At 41.7% G+C, this 24456-nt stretch overlaps 1 protein-coding gene across 1 annotated transcript in view; it reads left to right on the top strand.

Annotated features, from left to right (window-relative positions):
* PLEK (pleckstrin) overlaps positions 1–24456 on the top strand; it is a 33731-nt gene that overhangs the window by 1803 nt on the left and 7472 nt on the right. Inside the window, exons 2-6 of the mRNA XM_001094492.5 lie at positions 13078–13233; positions 13472–13653; positions 16271–16362; positions 20210–20394; positions 22108–22212. Coding sequence (XP_001094492.1) covers positions 13078–13233; positions 13472–13653; positions 16271–16362; positions 20210–20394; positions 22108–22212 — 720 coding nt within the window. The remainder of the gene's footprint in view (positions 1–13077; positions 13234–13471; positions 13654–16270; positions 16363–20209; positions 20395–22107; positions 22213–24456) is intronic.

Genomic DNA, 24456 nt, shown 5'->3' with positions numbered 1-24456 from the left:
GCCTGGAATTAAATAGTGAAATTTTGTATTGATAGTTTTACAATTTATATCTTCCATAATTTTCATGTTTACAAGTTACATCTTCCATAATTACTGCATTTTTCTCTGGAACCTTATGAACACTCTCTGATATAATGCATTAAGAGTCTCTCTTTTTTTTTATTCTAAAACTTTTATTTTAGGTTCAGGGGTATCTGTGCAGGCTTGTTATATAGGTAAACTCCTGTGACAGGCATTTGTTGTACAGATTATTTTGTTACCCAAGCACTAAGCTTAGTATCCAATAGTTATTTTTTCTGATCCTCTCCCTTCTCTAACCCTCCACTCTTACATAGCCCCCAGCATCTCATTTGATATTTTTAAGAAATGTTTGGTTCAGAAATATTCCCTTTGTCAGCTGTAGAACTAAACCTAAAGACAGAATTTCCCAAGAAGATATTGAAGTTCTTAACTTCTGTAGACATTAAGTTTCCTTCAGTTACCTCATGTGTGAGTTAAAAACTGTATATGTCAGGAATCTGACACATAATTGGTGTACACAAGCTGCATGAGACACTGATTATTTGTATCAGCATCAGTATACACTTTAGTAGGTGGTGGGGCCCCTCCTAGATGTTAATGGGGTCATGTACTGGTTCCTGGGTTGGTTGCCAAATTAATTATGAAGGAAGGGCCATAAAAATCTTTGAAAAGGCTCTTAGAAGCCTTGGCTGTGGTTTTTGATGTTAAAGCATGAAAAATAATAATAGTGAATATTCCTTCATTCACCTTTTTCTCTTATGCAGTTCAAGATACCTGGGTAGTAACAGAGAACATCTTTGTCCTGTGTCTTGTTTTATGAAATAATTTTATTGCAGATAAGATGTTTTGGGTGGAAAAAATATAGCATTAGGAAATGCTGGTGCAGGAATTTTGTCAAGTTAGAAATCTTGGGGTCAATAGCGTTAACTGTAAAATGTTTCTGCTTTTCTTCTGTGTAAGATAACTGTTGACATTTCACAATCCAGGTTTCCTCTTTTGCCTCCTGAATAAGATCTCCAAATAAAGACAGTGGTTAAGAGGGGGAGGGAAAATACACGATTCTGTCATTTTCCAGCTTTTTCATTCCAAGTAATACCCATGTCTCTTTGCCTCAGACTCTTTCAATTTACTTTTTTTGTTTTAAAAAACAGCCCTTCTAGCCAACCATGGAGCAGCAAGCTGCTATACAAACATGACTTCATTTAATCCTAACCACCCTCTGTGATCCTCATCTTACAGACAAGAAAACTGAGGCTCACAGAGAATAAGTGACTTGCCCACAGTCAAACATGTGGCAAGAGGATGACCTAGGATTCAAACCCAGGCCTGCCTAACAGCAAAGCCTACCATCTCATTAATCCCAGGCAGCATTCTGAAAGGCAGCTTACCCTGGCCCACAGAAGAAAGGTCAGATGAACTCACTAGAGCCAGAGCGAGGCATGAACAAATTGTTTTGTGGGCAAGATTGGGCTTAATAACCTCAGCCTCCCTTTCTCTCTGTTTAGGAGGTTTCTTTCTGGCCAATAAACATGTTTGGAAGGTCCTCGAATACTTGCTACTGAATTAGATATGTTCATCATCATAACTGGAAAAAAATGAGAGAGGAGCAAACTATATGCTCTGCATAACCTAGACTCCTCCAAGTCATGTCTCAAACCAGCCTCGTTCCTAGAGGTTTATGGAGCAAGCTGTTGTTGCCAGGACAACCAAGCTCACAAGCACTTGGTGCAGCGGCACTGACTCAGAAAGTGGCTGAGGGATCTGGATGTCCATTGAGGCTGGGAGAAAGCAGAGGAATCAGGGTGATGGGAAAGGGAAGGGCAAGCGGCAGGGACAGGAAAGGAAAGGGCTGAAGAAAGTTGTGGTAGAAGTGGAAGAGAGCAGGAGAGTCAGGGTCCTGGCCCAGAAGTTCTTTCCTGCATCTACCTTGTCTTCTAGGCAGGATGAAATAATCTCAAGCGATTTGCACCTACTGATTCATCATTGTAATAGCTAATGCATGTGGTGTTTACCCTGAAGCAGGAAGAGTTCCAAGCATTTCATGCCTTAATGCATTTATACAGCATATTTATGACAACTCAACAAAATGGGGACAATTATTATCCTTACTTAACAGATAAGGAGATTGAGGTACAGAGAGGCAAAGGACCTTGTCCAAAGTCACACAGTTAATAAGTGGGAGAGCTGGTTTGCAGTCCAGCAGTGTGGCCTCAGCATTATGCAGAACCTAACCACTTTCTATGTGGCCCTCATGGGCTCGTATTGTAGTGACATTCTTTTCTAAAGCACTGTCACGATGATGAGGGGTACCCAGGGGAACCTTATGCCAGAGCGACTCCACAGTGTTGCCTACAAAACTGTACTATTTTATTTTATTTTTTTTGAGATGGAGTTTCGCTCTTATTGCCCAGGCTGGAGTGCAATGGTGAGATCTCAGTTCACCACAACCTCCTCCCCCAAAACCATACTCTTACCTGTCTCTGTGGTCGCCATTTTTCAAATGTATACTGCGTGCTGGCCACTGTGGTGAATGCTTTGTATATATTATCTCATTTAATCTTCACAACAATAGGAAGCAGGTACTTTGTTACTTTCATTTTACAGATGAGGAGACTAATGCTTGGAAAAATTAAGTAACTTGCTTAAGATTACAGAGCCTGGAAGAGGCAAAGTTGAGATCTGAACTTAAATCTAAGGCTCCAGAAATCATGCTGCTAAGCACTCTCGGTGCCATTTCTGTATTGCTTATTTAATATGTTTTCACTGATAAATTTTCCAACCTGGAAGAGTTCACTTATGTAAAAAAATACGCTACTGAATAGACTAGTTCCTTTGCCTTCAGTGAGTTTATATAGGCACAGCACAACCATTTGTTTGGGGTGCTAGGTCAGTGATTTGATGGATCAGATTGGAAAATTAGATGATGTGATTTGTGTTGTAGCCAACATAAGGGCTTAATTGAATGCAACATCAACTTAAAATAACATGTCCCATGGGTGTGCAAGAATAGATAATAGTAACTGACAGTTCTGCTTTAGATATGTAGTTTTGATCACAGTGTGATTTTCCTTTGAATTCCAGCCATACATCAGTATGTGAAAAGAGAAATTTGAGGGAAAGGGAAAGTTAAGAGAGATGTCTTCACTTTGTAAGGAGTGTCTGAGAGGGGTTCTAAACACAAATATCCGATTGCCCCAACCCTCAGCCATTGGTTGTGGCTTCTTTCTGTGATGCTGGGTGTACACAGGAAGGCACACTTCAATTTGTGCATTCATCACACTGACCTGGAGGTCACTGTCTCCCATGTGAGATTGTGAACTATTTGAGAGCCGAGACAGGGTCTTGTTTATTTTTGTTATTATTTTTATTTTATTTATTTATGTATTTTGAGACAGAGTCTTGCTCTGTAGTCCAGGTTGGAGTGCAATGGTGCAATCTTGCCTCACTGTATCCTCCACCTCCAGGGTTCAAGTGATTCTCTTACCTCAGCCTCCCGAGTAGCTGGGACTATAGGCATGTGCCACCATGCCCGGCTAATTTTTATATTTTTAGAAGAGATGGGGTTTCACCATGTTGGCCAGGCTGGTCTTGAACTCTTGACCTCAAGTGATCCACCCACCTTGGCCTCCCAAAGTGCTAGGATTACAGGTGCGAGTCACTGCACCTGGAGTTGCTTAATTTTACACCCCAACAACCAGGCCAGTGTTGAAAGCATAAGAGCCATTCTATCATTATTTGTTGAATGAACATGTCCCAGATAAAGAAATTTGCCTAAAATAGACTTCATAGAGACCAAAGTAACTTCTTAAGTCTTAAGAAAAGTAATTTCAATGGGGGCAGTCAGTTTTAGATGATCATATAGAATATATTTCAAAGATGTATTATTATTTTTTGGCTTTTAAGCAAACCCAAGGATTGGCAGGGACACCTGGAAATAGAAGAATAAAGGGGGAAAAGAGGGACAAAAGGCACCTTGGAATAGATGTGTAGGATCTCAGGGTAGAAATAGATGTTACAGATTTAATCCAACTTCTCATCTGTGGCTTGCATTTCTTTTATTCATCTGTTAAGAAGCACGCTTGAATACTTCTCTTGTTAGAGAACTCACTAATTAAATTTTCTCCCTTAAGTTATGCAGAAAACTGTTTTCCTGAAACCTCCACCTGCTGGGACTTCAAAATTATCCAGGCGTTCACACCTGCTCTACCTGTTCCTTTATGGGCTAAAACCTAGTCAGTTTCTCCAACAGTTAGAGAAATGATACCATCTTGGTGTTCTGCTTTGAACAGGCTCTGGTTTCTCTGCAGCTTTGAGGTCCCTTGAACTCAGTGTAGGTCTCCAGGGGCATCTGATAAGCATAGAACTGTAAGGAATAGGTACCATTTAACAAGTGATTACCATATGCCAATTACTGATTTAAGCAATTTACATGGATGGTTTTCATCTCCCAACAATGCTAAGAAGTAGATATCATCATATCTGCTTGCCAGATGGAGAAAATGAGGTTTCAAAACTTGCTCAAGGGCCGCATTACTAGAAAGTGGCAGAGTTGGGATTTGAGCCTGAGCCATCCAGCTCCAGACCCCATGGTCACGTGCAGGCTATGCTTTGTTTAAAGACAGAATTATCATTTTCCTTGCTTTCGATCTTACACTTCTATTTATACAACCACAATGAGTTTAGATTTTTTTTTGACAGCCCACATCAAACTACTGACTCATAGAGCTCCTTTTTTTCCTACATGCTCATTTCTCACACCTTATAAGTCTTTAAAAAATATTATTAAAGACTGTATCTTATTTAATTTCAATTTGCATTTCTTTGATTGCTGTTGAAGCAATCAATTATATTTTACTGGACCCAGGTATTTGTTCGTTTGAGAATGCCTTATTTATATTATTTGCCCATTTAAAAAATTGGAAGTGCTTTTATATTTCTTACTGGTTCTAAAGAGTTTAAAAAATTAAGGATATTAATTTTTAATCATATGATGATACAAATATCTATGCATTTTCATTTCCTTTTCAGTAGTTGCAGTTTTTTAAATACAGAGAAGTTCATTTTTTTTTTTTCCTTGAGACGAAGTATCACTCTATTGCCCGGGCTGGAGTGCAGTGGTGTGATCTAGGCTCACCCCGATCTCCACCTCCTGGGTTCAAGTGATTCTCCTGCCTCAGCCTCTCAAGTAGCTGGGACTATAGGTGTGTACCACCACACCCATCTACTTCCTGTATATTTTTAGTAGAGACTGGCTTTCACCATGTTGGCCAGGCTGGTCTCAAACTCCTGGCCTCAAGTAATCCACCCACCTCAGCCTCTTAAAGTGCTGGGATTACAGGCATGAGTCACTGCGCCCAGCCGAGTTTATTTTTAATATGGTTAAATCTCCCATTCTTTATGATTTCTTCTTTTGGTGTCATGCAATGTCAGACTCTTAGGTGCTAAATTATACCAGTCCCGTGATGATGAACAACTATTTACCAGAAAACTTTAAATCTGACTCAGCATCCCATTGTGGAGATGCACAAGTTTTGGCATATAATGGGTGAAAACACACATATGCTACACACACACACACACACACACACACAGCATATGGATATCTCTATCTCTGTCTATATCTATATCTGTATCTATATCTCCATTAAAGTGAAATAACTAGCTAAGTGGTCTAAAGAAATCGATTCAGATTCCAGAATGCCTCAATGTTATGCAAGAACCAAAATGAAAATGACATCTGAGGGGAAGGGAAAGAGCATAAAACTGAGAATCAGGAGACCTGGATTCTACATTAACTGGTCAGATGTACTAGGTCAATCACTTAACATTAATTGGTCAGATGTACTAGGCCAATCACTTAACTGGGCCTCCACTTTTTTTTTATCAATATGGTGACAGTGTTGGTAGATGATCCTAAATTCCTCTATCATTTGGACATTCCATAATCACACTTCCAGGTTTGCCCTTGGGTGAGCATCAAGTGGGTCGGGGCCAGAAAAGGGAAAATTTAGGGATGGTCAGGGAGAGGTGCTGCCAGGTTACCCGAGTGAGAAACTGGTAGCTGCAGTAGTGGTGAAGAGGAGAGAGAAACTTCCTCAAACTCCATCATCCTGACCTAAATCAGCACTATCAGGCGTGGAAGAATGTTTAAGCTTTATAAGTGGTCAGATTTCTCTTGTTTCATAAAGTATCGGCCTCTTCATTATGCCTAATGACCCTGAATCCCAAACAACACATCCTCCTCGGAGTCAGACCCCTGAGGCTGCACTTGGATTAGAAAAGCACAGACTCATTTTGGACAGTTGACTCTGGAAGCTTTGTCTACTGAAGGAATGCAATGCTGGCTTGTCGCTGCTGATGCATCCCAATGTCAAGGTCAAAAGCCCTGAGTGATGATGGCAGTTAATAATCTCAGTGAGTCCTGAGGTTGAATATTAAATATTAGGTTTAAAAGGGATTCTGGCAATCATCTAGTGCAACTTTTCATTTCTAGCTCTGAGAACATGTCTTTCTTTTCTTGTTTCCAGGTATTTTAAAAATTTTATTAAGTAGATTTGTCTATCCATTTCCCTAAAAGTATATTCTAAATTTTAATACATAGCAGAGTCATATGCTATTCGTTCATTTAATACTTTTCCCAAATTATTTTAAAAAGTCAAACCCACAGAAAACTGAGGAAACTAGTACCATTATTCATATACCCTTTGCCTAGATTAATCAATTGATAATGGATGGGCGCATTTGCTTTGTCTCTCCCTATCTCTATATTTTTATGTAAATATACACACGTATCATTTTAGGTTGAGATAGTTGAGAGCAATTTGCAGACATCATGCTATGCTATGTCACCCCAAAATGCTTCAACATACATCTTCTAAGAAAAAGGACATTTTCCTGTATAATCACAATGCCATTATGACACCTAAGAAATTTATTACTGATAAAACGCCATTATCTAATACACATTTTACGTTCAAATGATGCCAGATCACTCAATAATATTCTGCATAGCGACTTTGAAAAGAATCCACAATTCAATCAAGGACAATTCATTGCATGAATATGCTGTTTTTCTAGTGATTAAGTGAGAGAAGTAACTAATGCGGAATAGTTTCCTTCTATAGAAGCAACTTGAAGGGTGGTGTTACTATAATCACTGTATACCCCTCCATGGAGTTAATTAACAGGACCTGGAGTTAACAATTTTGTTTTTTAATTGAAGGGTAACTTACATACAATAAGGTACACAAAGTGTGTCATAATTTTTTACATACCTATACCTCATGTAAACAACACACAGACAAAGATGGAGACATTTCTAATATGCCATAAAGTTCCATTGTTCCTTTCCTAGTCTATACTCCCATCCTCGGTAACCATTACTGTAACATTTTCTCATAAGCTATGCCTGTTGTTGAACTTCATGTGAATGCACTCATACTCTGAGTACATGTTTTGCCTGTTTGCTTTTCACTCAACATCTATGATATTTATTTATAATATTCCAGGTACTAGCGGTTCATTTTTTAAAAATTGCTAAGTTTTTTTCCATAGTATACATTTACTGTGTTAATAATGGGTTCATATATTATATTATACAGTTTACTTATTCATTCTGTTGATGAGCATTTAGGTTAGTCTTTGTTTCTGGCTATGATGAATAAAGGTGTCATGAACATTCTTGCATGTAACCTTTGTGGCAATATGCATTCATTTCTCTCAGATCTTTGCCCAGGAGTGAAATTGCTGGTGCAAAGGACATATATGTGTTTAGCTTTAGCATAAAACCACCAGATATTTTTTCTGAATTGGATGTGATATTCTGCACTCCTGCCAGCTATATTTGGGACTTCCAGTTATTCTACCTCCTTGTCAAGTCTTATTCTTCTCTGTCTTTTAAAATGTTAGGTACTCCAGCAGGTGCGTACAGGTATCTCATTGTGATTTGAATCTGCATTTTCCTGATAAATAATGATGTTGAACAACTTTTCATAAGTTTTGGATGTTTTCTTTACCAAAGTGCCTCCTTGATAATTTTTGCCCACTTAAAAATAGGGTTGTTTGTATTTTTCTTATTGATTTGCAGGAGCTCTTTGTATTCTAAGATATGTTTCCTTCAGATGCAAAACAGAAAGACATTTGACTGGAATTATTTCATGTGTTGGCACAGTGTCTGATCTTGCTCATTTTTAAAAGGGGAAATAATCCAGTGTTGGTCTGGAATAGTTATTCTGCCCAGGCAGAAAAGAGATAGGGTATTTTAATTTAGAAAATTATTTTAGTAACTAGAGCAAAGGAAATGTTTGGACAAGCAAAGTGATAGTCCCACAAGTATTTATCTTTGCATAAATAGTCTTCCTTTTGGGCAACTGGACCTTTATATAGAGGCCCTTTGTATTTTGAGATAAGCAGTAGGGTCTCTTGGGAACTGGATGATAATTCTATTTTGTGGTAGTCATGACAGGGTGACACCATGGGTTAAAGAATAGGCCTTTGCCAAAATTCTCCCAAAATATAGACCAGAAATAGAGACTTCCCTGTTTTAATCAGGATGGTCAATTTATTGATAAAGGGGCATGAACCCAAACTGAAAACATTTTCATTAAGGATTTTCTTAGGGGCTACATTGATGTGGAGATCCTCATTCTGGCATTAGAGACCTTTTGCAAGTGATTTTCATACGACTAAGGCATGCCTGCCCACAAGGCTGCTGTCTGAGTTTCTTTTTGGCATTCATATTCAGATAAAATCTGATTAGCCCAAGAAATGGAAGCAACTGCAGGGTGCATGCCACCACTTATGGCTGCTTTGCCCATGGGAGACACGGCTGTTGGATCACGACACTTTTCCACTGAGTCCAGCCTCAAGTATCCACTACTACTCAGTCTGAATTGACAATTGAGATAGATTCTGCTTGCCACTCTTGAGTTGAACTGAACTCAACGGACAGGTTTGGGAGCAGAAAACAAACCACAGAAAGCCAGCCTGAAATGCACCAGATGGAAAGTAGAGATCCATGAGGAGCTTATGGTCGACTGTCAATGTATATACATTTTATCTTAATTTTTTAAAAAATTCCGGTAGAATGACAGTCCTCCTCTCCCCTGAAGGCATCTTTCCTGCACAGCCTTGTTGTGCAAATGTGAACCACCTGCCTCCACACTGGCCAAAGCTGCGCTACATATTGTCCTGCAGAGGTCTATAGGATCATTTTAGGAAATATTGTCAGACTTATTGTGTCTATTCTTATGTTAATCATATCATTATGCCTTCTTTATTCAGTCCTATCTATTAATTAATACATAACGTGATCTTATTTTTTAAGTTTTTTAAATTTTTAAAATGTAAATTTTTCTGGGTGCATAGTAGGTATATATATTTTTACGGTACATGAGATGTTTTGATACCGGCATGCAATGCGTCATAATCACATTATGGAGAATGCAGTATCCATCCCCACTAAGCATTTATCCTTTGTATTACTAACAATCCAATTACCCTCTTTTAGTTATTTTAAAATGTGCAATTAAGTTGGCAGTAGTCACACTGTTGTGTTATGAAATCGTAGGTCTCATTTATTCTTTCTGTTGGCTTGTTTTTGATACCCATTAACCATCCACACTTCCCCTCATCTCCTCTACTTCCCTTCCTGGCCTCTGGTAACCATGCTTCTACTCTCTGTGTCCATGAGTTCAGTTGTTTTGATTTTTAGATCCCACAGATAAGTGAGAACATGTGATGTCTGTCTTTTTGTGCCTGGCTTATTTCACTCAACATAATGATCTTTGGGTCCATCCATGCTGTTGCAAATGACAGGATCTCATTCTTTTTTATGGCTAAGTAGCACTCCATTGTGTATATGTACTACACTTTCTTTACCCATTTATCTGTTGAGGGACACTTAGGTTGCTTCCAAATCTTATCTATTGTGAACAGTGCTGCAACCAACATGGGAGTGCAGATATCTCTTCCATATACTGTTTTCCTTTCTTCTCAGGATATACCCCCCAGTGAGATTGCCGGGTCAAATAGTAGTTTTGTTTTTAGTTTTTTGATGAACCTCCAAACTGTTCTTCATAGTGGTTTTACTAATTTACATTCCCACTGACAGTGTACAAGTATTGCCTTTTCTCCACATCCTCGTCAACATTTCTTATTGCCTGTCTTTTGGTTAAAAGCCATTTTAACTGAGATAAGCTAATATCTCATTGTAGTTTTGATTTGCATTTCTCTGATGATCAGTGATGATGAACACTTTTTCATATGCCCATTTGCCATTTGTATGTCTGCTTTTGCCCATGTTTTGAATGGTTTATTAGAGGTTTTTTCCTCTAGAGTTGTTTGAGCCCCTGATGTATTCTGGCTATCAATCCTGTGTCAGATGGGTAGTTTGCAAATATTTTCTGTCATTCTGTGAGTTGTCTCTTCACTTTCTTGACTGTTTCCTTTGCTGTGCAAAAACTTTTTACCTTGATGTGATCCTATTTGCTTATTTTTGCTTTGGTTGTCTGTGCTTGTAGGGTATTGCTCAAGAAATTTTTGGCCAGACCAATGTCTTGTAGATTTTCCCCAATATTTTCTTATGGTCATAATGTGATTTTAATTACAACCATTCATTCCACAAATTATTGATTGAACACCTGGCAATATCATGGTGAAGTAAGTTCTTGCCCTCCTGGAACATATAGTTGGGTGGCAATAGTTGACAGAGTGATTTTACACACTTTATATATAAAACATATGTATACATATGTATTTAAAAATATATATAGTATAATGCATATGTACATTGTTCACATATAAGCATATCACATGCATTATATACTTATATATATTTTTATACATGATCTAAATCTAATACTTATTTTGCTTTAAGATGGAATTATTGTCTCCTTCTTAGAAAATAAAAAAACTATGGCTCAGAAATACTAAACATTTTACCCAAAGACATGTATAACTAATAAGTGATTGACATGAGGCTCAAATGTGGTTCAAGGTTTGACCCCAAATCATAGCATACATTGAAGCATCCTAAATACTTCAAGCATCATTGTATGACTTGTCATACAATAACGGAGGAGGCCTGCAAGTCTGAGGCAGGCTGGATTATTCACAACTCCAAACCTTATTCCACCAGAAGAGAAACCAAAGGGAGGTGTGTTTCCTCACAAATACATTCATGCAGATCCTCAGAGCCTTCAGCTTTCCCATTCATTACTCCACATGGCAACTGGCTAAATATTTTTGACTCTTCCTCATTGGGATGATAGTGATACCAGTTCATTATCATTTTTCTGAGAATAGGGAGGATGAAGGAGCAGCTGTTCATTGTGTTGGAAACTCAAAGCATGGAAGACATTCATACATGGCCATCTGTGAAGATATTTAATAATACAACCTCTCATTTGTAGAGCACATTTGAACTTATAAAGTCTTATGCAAATTATTTCATTTCATATGTGCTAGAAATCTCGGAGGTAGTCATTCTTATCATTTTAGTGCTGGGAACTGAGCCTTAGAGAGGGCAAGTGGCTTACACAAGTGTGGGCAGTAAGAAAGCAATAGAGCCAGCTGGGCACGGTGGCTCACACTTGTAATCCCAGCACTCTGGGAGGCCGAGGCAGAAGCATCACTTGAGATCAGGAGTTCAAGACCAGCCTGGCCAAGATGGTGAAACCTTGTCTCTACTAAAAAAAATAACACAAATATTAGCTGGGTGTGGTCATGCATACCTGTAATCCCAGCTACCTGGGAGGCCGAGGTGGGAGAATTGCTTGAACCTGAGAGGCAGAGGTTGCAGTGAGCTGAGATTGTGCAATTGCACTCCAGCCTGGGTGACACAGAGAGGACGTGTCTCAATAAAATAAAATAAAATAAAATAAAATAACAGAGAGACAGAGAGAGAGATAGTGCTTGAGCTAGATCATCTAAGATTCAACCAGCCATCTCAGCAGCGTTGCCAGAGCTTATAAGTGAAGGCAGATTTGGGGTAAAACCAACTTTTATTTATACCTGTCTTCAGTGAGTCAGATTAGTTGGTTTGCAGGCCATATTTTGAAAACCACTAGGCTTTAGGATATTTAATTCTTTCTCCAATTCTGACTAACCCTCCCAAGAATTGAAATGTTCTAAAACCCTTAAAAATAAAACCCTTCCAACTGAACACCAATAATTATCATTTTTGTGTTTTTTTCTCCTCAAAATAGGCAGTTAAACATGTAAAAATACATGATATAGTTCGAAAAAAGAACTATACTCTAAGATCATGTGTAAGATGTAGTTTCAGAAGCAAGATCTGCCGGCAGTTCTTACACATAGCGGGGGTGAGAATGTTACTATGAGGTGGCTCTTTTGTGGTTCTTAATGGTGTGAACCAGGCATGAAAAGGAAGGTGCAGGGGAAATCATAGCAGGAAAGGGTTTGGTTGGGGATGAAGTAGACAATAAGAAGGACTGATTGCTCTTTTCAATGAAATGTGATAGCTGCTAGCATTTGGCAGTTTCGGAAATGATCTTCTTTTGTATTATTTTAATGAACATCCCCTGTGTGATCAGTATCATGAGCCAAGGAAAGTACCTGATGATAGTGCAATTGCCACGGAGAAGGAAAGATCACCATACTGAAGACAATTGAAGAACTATATGAGGAAGTATATAACCAAGTTCCAGGACGTGTGGCACATTCAGTGAGAAAAGCGGGAGGCGCCCCTGAGATCAGGGTCGGTCTGTGCAGTTTGGGAAGCCTCATCCATGAGGTGGCTAAGCTGAGCCCTGAAGGATGGGGAGAGGTTAGGCAAGGGGAGAAAGAGGAGATGGCAGAGTTGGGAAGGAGTATTCCAGAGAGCGGGGTCAGCTTGGGCAAAGAACTGGGAGTAGAAATGAGAATGGCTCCCCAAGAAGCCACTGATTTCAGAGGATTTGTGTTGAAGGAACAGAGATGACGTCACAAAACATTTTAAAAACCAACTGTAAGTAAATATAGAATCTTTCCTGTTAGGAAGAAAATACAGTTTGCAAAGAGCCCTGCCCATCTCAGCTATTTTGGTTGTCATTACAGGGGAGCGTGTTCAATACGTGGAAACCCATGTGGGTTGTACTGTTAGAAGATGGAATTGAATTCTATAAGAAGAAAAGTGACAACAGCCCCAAAGGAATGATCCCACTGAAAGGGAGCACTCTGACTAGCCCTTGTCAGGACTTTGGCAAAAGGATGGTGAGTTGACATCAAGAGCTGCCTGAACCCCTGGTCAGGCACTCACCTTTTGGTGCAAGCATCGCCTACAATGTGGGTGGTGCTCCTTGGGCTGGTCCCTCTCACCACCACCCACACCCCACCCTGGCATTTGGGTTTCTCTTGACCAGAACAGTTTTAGGCCAATGGCCTCTGCTTCATGAGGGGCCCCAAGCCCTTGAAATAAGTCATTCCTAATGGGACATGTTTTGATTTTCAGTTTGTGTTTAAGATCACTACGACCAAACAGCAGGACCACTTCTTCCAGGCAGCCTTCCTGGAGGAGAGAGACGCCTGGGTTCGGGATATCAAGAAGGCCATTAAATGCATTGAAGGAGGCCAGAAGTTTGCCAGGAAATCTACCAGGAGGTCCATTCGACTGCCAGAAACCATTGACTTAGGGTGATTTTCTGTGTTTACTTCTCTTTACCCGTTCCTTCTGATAGACACAAACATAGCAGATCCCGCTCCAAGGCTTGCTCTGGCTGCCTCTGATGTTGTATCCACTCTGCCAGGTCAATACTGGCACTTGGTGTACTAAAATGTTTACCTGGGTCTGAAGGAGTGATCCAAGGCCTACCAGCTGAGGAGAGGAAGCTAATGGAGTACAAATTCCCTCACACTGGGTATGAGAGAGAGGGAGAGAGAGAGAGAGAGAGAGAGAGAGAGAGAGAGAGAAACATAATCATTGCATTTATAAAGTAGCCATAATAAGTTAGTCTTGAAATAAAGCTTTAGGATCTTCAGGTAGAAAGGAAAAGGCAGGGGCTATGCATCCAAGCAAGCAAGGTTTCAAGTTCAAGTTCACGCGTTTACACACTCAGGAAAGGCCAACCAGGGTAAACAGCCATCCTGGTGGAAGCCATTTATGTCCTGACCTGGTTTAATGGCCTCTGATGTTGGCTGACTTGGAATTGCAGGTGATAGTTGTAGCCTAAAGGTGGTCAGAGGCCAACAGGAAGATCTAGCCCCTGACAGAGGTTGGGAATGGGATTTCTTCCTTCCTGGATATCTCACATCTTTGTCACATGAGCTCCTTTCGTTAGGAATCCTTTTCTTCTAGGTGGTTTTGCTTTTTTGTTGAGCATTCCCTGAAACAGGAGACCTGTCGGGAAGAATCCCATGCTGGCTGCTTAAAATGGCCAACAAGAATTTTGTTTCTATGGAGGGCGGGGTGGGGAGAGGCACTGAGAGGAGCCTAAAGACACCCCTTCTGCACTTCTGCATGACGAACACAAGACTTGGCATAGCACGGGAGTCTGACAGAGTTTGTCAACTGAGCTGAATAAGACTCAGCAGCCCCCCTCCTCACAAAAGCTTTTTGGCAAAGAGCTCCAAGGAGGCACCCAGTATAGCTGCAGCTGCTGACGGGGGCCATCGAGTGACCACAGTCCTGGCCAGGGCTGTCAGAACTAAGTGGGAAAAATGCTGGGACTACAGGGAGCCACAGGCTACACGGAAGGGGCCTTCTGTTTTGTTGCTTAGAACTTCTCTCGTTAGGCTATCTTTGATGTATTACTTCAAGGACAAAAACGAGAACTTCTCACCGTTTTGCCTTATATCTCATCATTTTAAAGATAAGACATGCTTAGTGGAAGCATTCGCTTTCTTAAAGGCAAATGTCTACCACAGATGGTCCCTTGAAGAGCATTAAAGAATTGGGATATGAGGTGAAGGGGTGGCCTGCCCCTCCACACCTGTGGGCGTTTCTTGTTAGGTGGAACGAGAGACTTGAGAAAAGAAATGAGACACGGAGACAAAGTATAGAGAAAGAAAAAGTGGGCCCAGGGGACCAGTGCTCAGCATACAGAGGACCCACGCTGGCACCGGTCTCTGAGTTCCCTCAGTATTTATTGATCATTTTCTTTCCCATCTTAGAAAAAGGGAAGTGGCAGGATAATAGGATCATCGTAGGGAGAAGGTCAGCAGTAAGACATATGAATAAAGATCTCTGGACATGAATAAGTTTAAGGAAAAGTGCTGTGCCTTGATATGCATATGCAAACATCTCCACAAACCTTTTTAGTGCATAAAGAGCAGCATTGCGGCTAGCACATCCCACCTTCAGCCCTAAGGCGGTTTTCTCCTTTCTCAGTAAACAGAACATACAATTGGGTTTTACACCGAGATGTTCCATTGCCCAGGGACGGGCAGGAGACAGATGCTTTTCTCTATCTCAATTGCCAAGAGGCCTTCTTTCCTCTTATACTAGTCCTCCTCAGCACAAACCCTTCACGGGTGTCAGGCTGGGGGACGATCAGGTCTTTCCCTTCCCACAAGGCCATATTTCAGACTATCACATGGGGAGAAACCTTGGACGATATCGAGCTTTCCTAGGCAGAGGTCCCTGTGACCTTTGGCAGTGTACGTGTCCCTGGGTACTTGAGATTAAGAGAATGGTGATGACTTTTCACAAGCATACTGCCTTCAGGCACTTGTTTAACAAAGCACACCCTGCATAGCCCAAATTCCGTTAAACCTTGAGTCACCACAGCACATGTCTCTTGCAAGAACAAGGTTGAGGGTAGGGTCACAGATTAACAGCATCTCAAATACAGAACAAAATGGAGTCTCTTATGTCTACTTCTTTCTGTATAGACACAGTAACAGTCTGATCTCTTTCTTTTCCCCACATGAGGATTGTGGGACATTAAAGATCTAGAATGTATAGAAAATGGACCCTGAGAACCTTTCATCTTTGACCTCTAAATTGGGGCAACTTTCCATCCCAGGCGCCAATAATTAAATCAACAAAGAGCTGAATGAATTTAAGAGAATTTAGGAGTCGTTAAGTACCTCCCAGCATTGCTAAACGCCGTGCAGGCTACAGAGTCGTGCAGATATGAATGCTGCCCCTCCACTATTTATGATCTGATGGAGGGAGACTAAGCTCAGGGGATACCTGGGGATGGGGAGCTTGTGTTCACCTCCCAGACAGAACTTACCATTCTGAAATGTTCCCCACTCATCCAACTGGGTTTTCTTTTCTTTCTTTTTTTTTTTTTTAATCTCTGTGCAGTGCCTTATATTTGTCCATGAAAGACACTGAAAAAGGAATAAAAGAACTGAATCTAGAGAAGGACAAGAAGATTTTTAATCACTGCTTCACAGGTAAAAGCACTTGCGGGCCTGAAATAGGGCAACTGGGAAGGCGATATGGAGTCCTCCTTTGGCCTCGTCTGTGAGGTCGGGGTATGAGGTATGGGGGTTGGAAGGGGTCCCAGAATGCAGCCTGGTGAGCCTGAGAATGAAGCTCCTGCAGAGTGAAATAGAAAGTTGTTGTTCAAGCTAACGATTTTGTTCAAGCTTTATTTGTTCAAGTTAACATTTGTTCAAGCTAACGTTCCAATCAAAGGATTCTTTTCCTCAATAAATGGCATTATGTTGAGGCTTACTAAAAATAGACACAGAATTGGATAAGATGCAACCCTTACTACGATAAACAGGGATTAAAGCATACAATGTAAGTTCAATATTAGGGCTATCAGAGGCTGCACAGGGTCAGGTATTAGGTGCTATGAGTTTAGGTAGTATGGTGTAGTGGTTAAAAACATGTCCTTTAGAGCCAGACTACCTGGATTCAAATCCTGGCTCTGCAACTTACTAGTTACAAAACCTTGGCTCAATGACTTAGCCTCTCTGTGCTTCACTTTCTCTGTCTATTTAGTGGGGATAATCACAGTGCACCTACCTCACAGGCTTGCCATTATGTGTGTAGAGCAGTTCCTGGCACACACTCAGTGCTATATGGTGCAAGCTCAAGTGGTTATTGTGTTTTAAGGGGTCACATGTCTGTACAACCAATTCCAGGGGTTCAGAAAAAGAGAAAGAACTCAGGGGTTGATGGGATGAATAGGATGTGGCACCCAAATTTGACCCTGAAAAATGGGTAGAATTTCATTAAATACTTTTGAAAGGATTTTTGATGAGGTGGCAGGGCAGAGGATGGGCAGAGGATGGTGAGGACAAAGTTATGAGACAGACGTGTGCGGAATATGCATCTAGAAAAAGAAACTGACCAGCCTAGTAGGGCTGATGGTTCATCAGGGGGAGCAAAATGGGATGTATAATTTGGTACTGAGTTTGTCAGATACCAGGCCTGGCTTTCTTATGGTGACAAGAGAGATCAAAGGAAGAAAACTCCGAGCTGATACAGCAAATGTGGAATCTAAGAGGATGTGCCGTCAACAGATAATCCATGAAATTGGTCCAGGTCAGGATTGGCAAGGCTAAGGAGAAAAGGCTATGATCAGTCCTCCGGGGGAATGAGCCTCAGAGTTAAGGCAGCAGCCCACAAGCATCAGACAAGGCAGGGCTGAGATTTGGGATCAAGACACCAAGCTGTGGGTGGTGGTATGAGAAAGTGACAAGAGCAAGGCAAGGTCCTAACTCTAGCAGGACCGAGGTCACTGCAACCACCTTGGGCAAAGGGAACAGGAGGGGATCTCAGTGTCACCTCGGGCATACAATCCAGGTCAGATTGATTTCCTGTGTAATGTGTTACTGAGTCCCAGAGTATTGGGTGGTTTCTGCCGCTGCTGCTTCTTCTTCTTCTGCTGCTGCTGCTGCTGCTGCTTCTCCTTCTTCTTCTTCTTCTTCTTCTTCTTCTTCTTCTTCTTCTTCTTCTTCTTCTTCTTCTTCTTCTTCTTCTTCTTCCTTCCTTCCTTCCTTCCTTCCTTCCTCTTCCTCTTCTTTTTCTTTCTTCTTCTTCTTCCTCTTCCTCTTCCTCTTCTTTTTTTTTTGAGGCGGAGTTTCACTTTTGTTGTTCAGGCTGGTGTGCAGTGGCGCAATCTTGGCTCACTGCAACCTCTGCTGCCCAAGTTCAAGCGTGATTCTCGTGCCTCAGCCTCCTGAATAGCGGGATTACAGATGTGCACCACATCTGTAATTTTTGTGGCTAATTTTTGTATTTTTAGTAGAGATGGGGTTTCACCATGTTGGCCAGACTGGTCTCAAACTCGCAACCTCAGGTGATCTGCCCTCCTTGGCCTCTGAAAGTGGCCTGTAATCCCTAAGATTCCAGGTGGGCTAGTACCTCTTAAATCCCTCTTGTTGAAGATCAGGGTGGATTCTGGACATTTCTATGGGTGGAGCCTTCATGGGGGAGTCAGGTGGCCTCGGCTGGGAGATGAAGGCTGCAGCAGAGCCTGGGACCCAGCAGTGCTGACACGTGATGGGAGACCTTAAATGTCCGACGACTGGGAGACTAGACCAAACTTATCTTTCAGGCTTCAGCATGCCTCACCGAGTGGGCATGGATGCAAGGGTTGGAACACTTAAAAGTGACAGCCCAGGGTAGTTGTGACTTTGGTCTAAGATCACTCAAATTCCCTGAGCCTTAGTTTTCTCATCCTTAAAATGAGGACTGCACTTACTGCCCTGCCTCTTTACAGGCTGCTATGAAGATAGAAAGAAGAAATGCAGTGTCACTTAGTTTATCCTTGTACAGAAAGAAAAGTGAGCAAAAGCCTTTCATATATGAAATTCACGGAAGGCTCGCTATCCAACTGCTGTCACTCCTGTTCTGAGGGCGGCATCCCTACTGCTTTTGCCTGGATGACAGGACAGGCAGGCTGTCATGCTGACTCCCTTGTTGGCTACATTTGTAAGGAACACACTGCTTTTTATTTTTGAGTTTTTAAATTGACACATAATGGTACATGTTTATGGGGCACAATTATGTTCTGATACACATATACATTGTGCAATGATCAAATCATGGTAATTAGTGTATCCATCACCTCAAATATTTATCCTTTTTTTGTTGTAAGAACAAACATGCTGTTTTTAATAGAAAGCTTCATTGTAACCTGCTAATAATCCAAAGTATGGGTCAATTTCATTTTCTTCTCTTTGCAATCATCTCTTGAGGCAGAAGGTTGCTTAAATGATTTCTCAAGGTCCCTGCTAGACTCTGCAAAGGCATGACAATCAGTGCAGGTGATGTCATCAAATTTTAATTTAGGACATATAGCCATCACATTATTTCCTATTTAAAAACTTGCAATGATTTCCCATTAGTCAAATTTCTTACTGTGCCATCAAAGCTCTCCCCACCCACCCTTCACCTCCCTCCTCCTCTTGTTTCCTTTTGCCTTCTTTCCACCAACTCCTCCCCTGCCCCGTGGGGCTGCTTTGTGCCTGAGTGCATCTGTTCACACTGCTGCCCCCTCAGCCTGTGTTGGTCCCTCTGCATCTTGCCTCACATGCTTGGCAAACGCCTACTCATGTTTTAAGCCTCTGCCCAGTGTCACTTCCTGTATGAATCTTTTCCTGATGGTGCATGCACAACCCTCTTCTCTCACCTCCTCCACCTCTTTCACACCTTCAGATTAGACCCAGTAGTCTCGCAACTGACTTATAGCAGAGTACTTGTTACAAGACTTATTTATTACACCCATCATGCCCTTTTACAGTCCTTGAGGGAATTTCTCCAACATCCAGTAGAGTACCTAGCATCTAGTAGGTACTCAGTAAATGTTTGTCCATTAATGGGATAAGTGAGTGGGTTAGTAAAACCCATTTCCTTGATGCATATGTTGCTTTTTTTTTTTGACAAAGACTTTTTTATTTTTTTATTTTTAAAGTTATTATATTTTGAGATGGAGTCTTATTATGTTGCCTGGGCTGGTCTTGAACTCCTGGGCTCAAGTGATCCTCCTGCCTCAACTTCCAGAGTAGCTGGGACAACAGGTGTGCCACCATACCTGGTCGTGTGTTTCTTCTTAAGCAGCATGTAGATGTTCTTAAAAACCCTTTACAAAATTTTGTTTGTTTGTTTGTTTGTTTGTTTCTAGTGGGTATCTATCCCACTGATTTTGTTTTCTCTTTCTTGAAATAACAGGGGAGACAAGACAAGTCAGACCTGTGGGTGCGCTGGAGTCAGTTCAGGGGTGATTGTCAGGGGCTTGTTCTTCCGTAAGGAAGAGTTAACCTTCCCTGTGCTTGTCCCATGTAGGTAACTGCGTCATTGATTGGCTAGTATCCAACCAGTCTGTTAGGAATCGCCAGGAAGGCCTCATGATCGCTTCATCACTGCTCAATGAGGGGTATCTGCAGCCTGCTGGAGACATGTCCAAGAGTGCAGTGGATGGAACTGCTGAAAACCCTTTCCTGGACAACCCTGATGCCTTCTACTACTTTGTAAGAAAAGCTCCCCATCTCTTCTTCCTGTAAGGGAGGCTGCCCTGAGCAGATTCTAGATTGATTTCAGGTCGTAGACGTCTACAGAGCGCTGTTAGGCAGCGGGTAGGGACGTCAGCCAGGAAGAACAAGGAAATACCTGAAGTTTCCAGGCCCATTTAGAGCTTCTGTTATACCAGCATTTCCCAACTCAACAGCTGCCCTCTCCACAACACTCGCCCTGTCCAAGTGAATTTGTTATTATAAAAGGATACTACTGTTTACTTGAAAAAAAAATTTTTGATGGATATTTTAAAGTTTATTATTTCCTATCTATTTATTTATTTATTTATTTATTTTAGACATAGTCTTACTCTGTCACCCAGGCTGGAGTGCAGTGGTGTCATCTCGGCTCACTGCAACCTCCGCCTCCCGGGTTCCAGCGATTCTCCTGTCTCAGCTTCCGGAGTAGCTAGGATTACAGGCATGCACCATCACACCCAGCTAATTTTCCTATTTTTAGTAAAGACAGGGTTTCACCATGTTGGCCAGGCTGGTCTCGAACTCCTGACCTCAAGTGATCCATCCGCCTCTGCCTCCCAACTATCTATTCTTATTCTAAGCAGTAATTCATTTATAAAACTGTCTTAGACCCTAGTCCATGGCAAGCATTCTCTAAGACAAGAAGATACAGCCATATAGACAAGCGTGCTGGGGGGACAGGCAAAAATCCCACCCTCCTGCAACTTCCTTTCCAGAGGGGAAGCTATAAATCACAGGTTTGATGTGTTAGGTGCATTGTTCCAAATGTACATTAAAACACGTGACTCTTAATTCAAAATGTGTCCATAGATGTCACTTCCTGCAGTCATCTTGTGTACCTCCCACAGTATGCTTACCCAGGATTGGGAAACACTGTATTATACAATGTCAACCTATTCTTAGGCCACCTGAGAAATTCAGCAATGGTGGATTTCTTGGGGGATTTTGGCAGTTTTGTTTCTATTTTGGATCAGAGCACAGAAGTTAGGAAGTTGCCTAAGAGAACCATCCTTCTTATAAACATGAAGTGAACACCCTAGAGAGTTTCATTTCACTTTAGGGGAAGTTCCACAGTCTGTTTCTGTTTTTTTTTCTTCGGTCCTTTGATCTGGCCATTTATAGCCATTTCAATGCAGGATTCTAAAAATACCCATCACAGTGGCTCCTCTTCCTCGGTCTGATTCATCATCCACTTTTGCTGAGCAAGTCCCCATTCCCTCATAACCTCAGGGGAAGAGGCTGGACACGTGCTTTCACTTTTCTCCAAGAGGGGCCTCAGTGGCTAATGTTGAGCTGGTGATAGTATTGTGAATGAGAAATTAGCCTGTCCTGCTTTCAAGGATGTGACTGTGATATCCCAAGAGAAGGAAGGCTTTGAAGGCAGACATGTGCCTGGTTAGGAAGATGGAGCTAAAGTTAGTATACAGCTTGGGAAACCCTCCAGAATAAAAGGATATTGACAAAATCACACCTGAGTGGAGGCAAGAAAGGAACAACCCCTGAAACAAGTAAAAGGAGGAGGAGAAACTCGCTTATCAAGGACCTTTAAAGTTCAGATTGGGATGTACACAGGAATGGAGGAAAATGAGGAGGCTGCCCTTATGGCTGGAGGGGAGGGGGGAAATGGAGATGGCACAAGTCGCAATGTGCCAAAGACTGGTGACGTCAGCTTGCTGTTTGATTTCCCAACAGCCAGACAGTGGGTTCTTCTGTGAAGAGAATTCCAGTGATGATGACGTGATTCTGAAAGAAGAATTCAGAGGGGTCATTATCAAGCAGGGATGTTTACTGAAGCAGGTGAGTGGCCACCACTGCTCCCGTCTAGCCTTCTCCCTTTACAAGGTCCTTTTTGTTTCTAAGTTACCCAGTGACTTTTGGTTTGTTTGGTTAATAGTCGAGCAGAAAATGAAACTCATGGAGTGAAAGACGGATGAGTAGCTCTGTAGATATGAAAGTGGCTTTAGGTCAGGAAGATTGAGTTTGACAGGGCAGAAGATGTCCCTGCAAGTAGGAAAATGCCTCTTTTATCCATATCATAGTGAAAAAAAGATGTTTCAAGAAAAATATGGCCGGAGGAGATAAATTGTCTAAGAGATGGCATCCAAAAGACAAAGCTGTCCCATGGTAAAAGTACTTCCATTTTACCTGTCCCTCCTCCCTTCAAAACAACCAGGAAAACAGGAACAGGCCACGCCCAGAAGAGGAACAGAGTACACCACTGAGAGCAGAGAAGAGTCATTCCAGTCTGTGGGCAGGGCACAGCAAGACCGAAACCTGGGCGTGCAGAGGCCAGTTCACAGGAACAGCAGGCAAAAGTCAAATGCAGATTGAGGGAATGGACAGAGTCCTGGGGGGATGTCCAGGTGTCCAAAGGTACAGGCCACCATCAGTCTTGGAGGCAAGGGCTGGGGAGTGCTGAGGAGCCCCAGTCGGTTACCAGGTGCCAGAGCCTATGATGCCAAGAGGTAAGAGATAGACAGGGGCCGAGATGACTGAGGAAGCCAGGGCCAGCACCTGGTGGAGGAAGTCGCAGGAAGACATGAGAATATTCAGGGGGAAGCTAGTTGATACTAGTACAAGGCATCTTAGAGGCCAAGGCTGCTTTGCAGGACCAAGGTCTTGCCTTCCTGGCTGCACTGTGAGCTGCCTTAAAAGCGCTGCTCAGTATATAATGGAGAGAATCGGTTACCATCAGGAGATTTCCACGTACTGTCTATAGGCTCCATGGGACTCGGGGATTTGATTTACTTCATGTTAGGACCCTGAATGTCCATCTTAGTGATTAATGGAATGGGCAAGGAGGGAAGAACCAGAGAAGAGCCCATATTTACATTTATAAAGAGGGACTCTGGGCTGGGCTAGCTGAAAGGAGGTGTAGGTATGGATTTTGAGTTTCACTGGGGGAAGTGGGACATTCGAATGGAAAAATTACCTTCACATCAGGTTTTAAGAGAACAGTATCCTAAGAAGTATATGGCAAGGATTTATAAAGAATTCATGGACTATTGTAATATTTTTGATGACAGGGTGACCAGCGGGCTAGATTAAAGGAAAGGCATGGGGCAGGGCCAGCCTTACACCGGGAAGGCTCGGGCAGTTGCCCATGGACAGTTTGCCTGCTGTTGCTTTCTCGTTGGTTCTGACAAACATTCCTATGTTCCTGGTTCTTTGATTGCAGGTGCTGGAATGTGGCTATTAAGCAAGAACAGTAACTTGGGAGAAAGCAAGAACAGTAACTTGGGAGGGAATTTCCTTATTTTGTTGATTTCTTCCATCATTCTATATTGTTATCAGCTATTTCTTGAATTAGTTGATTGGACAAGCCCTAATCTAGAATGGGGCTCTTGGAAAGCCAAGGAAGAAGGTTAATAAAGAGTAGATAAAGTTGGACTGGAGCCATGTCTCAGTGAAGCAGCCCAGTAGGAGACCTGGGATGGTCAAAACTTGTGTGTAGGTAATGGTGGCTCGAGGTATTTTGAAGACAATAGGGACAAGGATTGAACTTACGTGTTTTCCTTTGCCTTCCTTTGCCTGGCCTTTGATAGGTACAATTTTGCCTTAGCTAGCTTAGTTGGTGCACATTTGAATATCCTAGGGAACTGTTAAAACTGCATGCCAGGCCAATTAAATCAGAGCCTCTGGATTTTTACAGCTCCCAGTTGATTCTGATGTGCAGCCAAGGCTGAGAACCACTGAGCCAGCCTTTTTCTTAAAAGCGAATTTATTCTATTATCAGTATACAAGTTAAATAGTCTTTCTTAGAAGCTTCCTTTTTATGTGAAGAAAACAGATATCTATGTGCATTCAGGAATTTTGTTCTTTTCCAATATTCTTTCCTCTGATTTTTATTTTTTTTTTCAGGGAATGGGGAGCAAAAACCTTTTCAATTTGAATTGACACTTCCCCTTGATGTTTCTAATCTCTTAGCTCAGTGGTTAGTAACCATGGTTTACATCAAAATCACCCAAGGGAATTCTCAGAATTTTAAAACTTTGTTTTAAAATCCAAAAGTAAGCCTCCCTGGTGTTTGCTGCTGGGAGT

Source organism: Macaca mulatta, chromosome 13 (assembly GCF_049350105.2).
Source record: "Macaca mulatta isolate MMU2019108-1 chromosome 13, T2T-MMU8v2.0, whole genome shotgun sequence".
NCBI classification, from domain to species: Eukaryota; Metazoa; Chordata; class Mammalia; order Primates; family Cercopithecidae; genus Macaca; species Macaca mulatta.
Note: the sequence above shows the minus strand (reverse complement) of the source record. Positions and strands in the feature narration are given on the sequence as shown.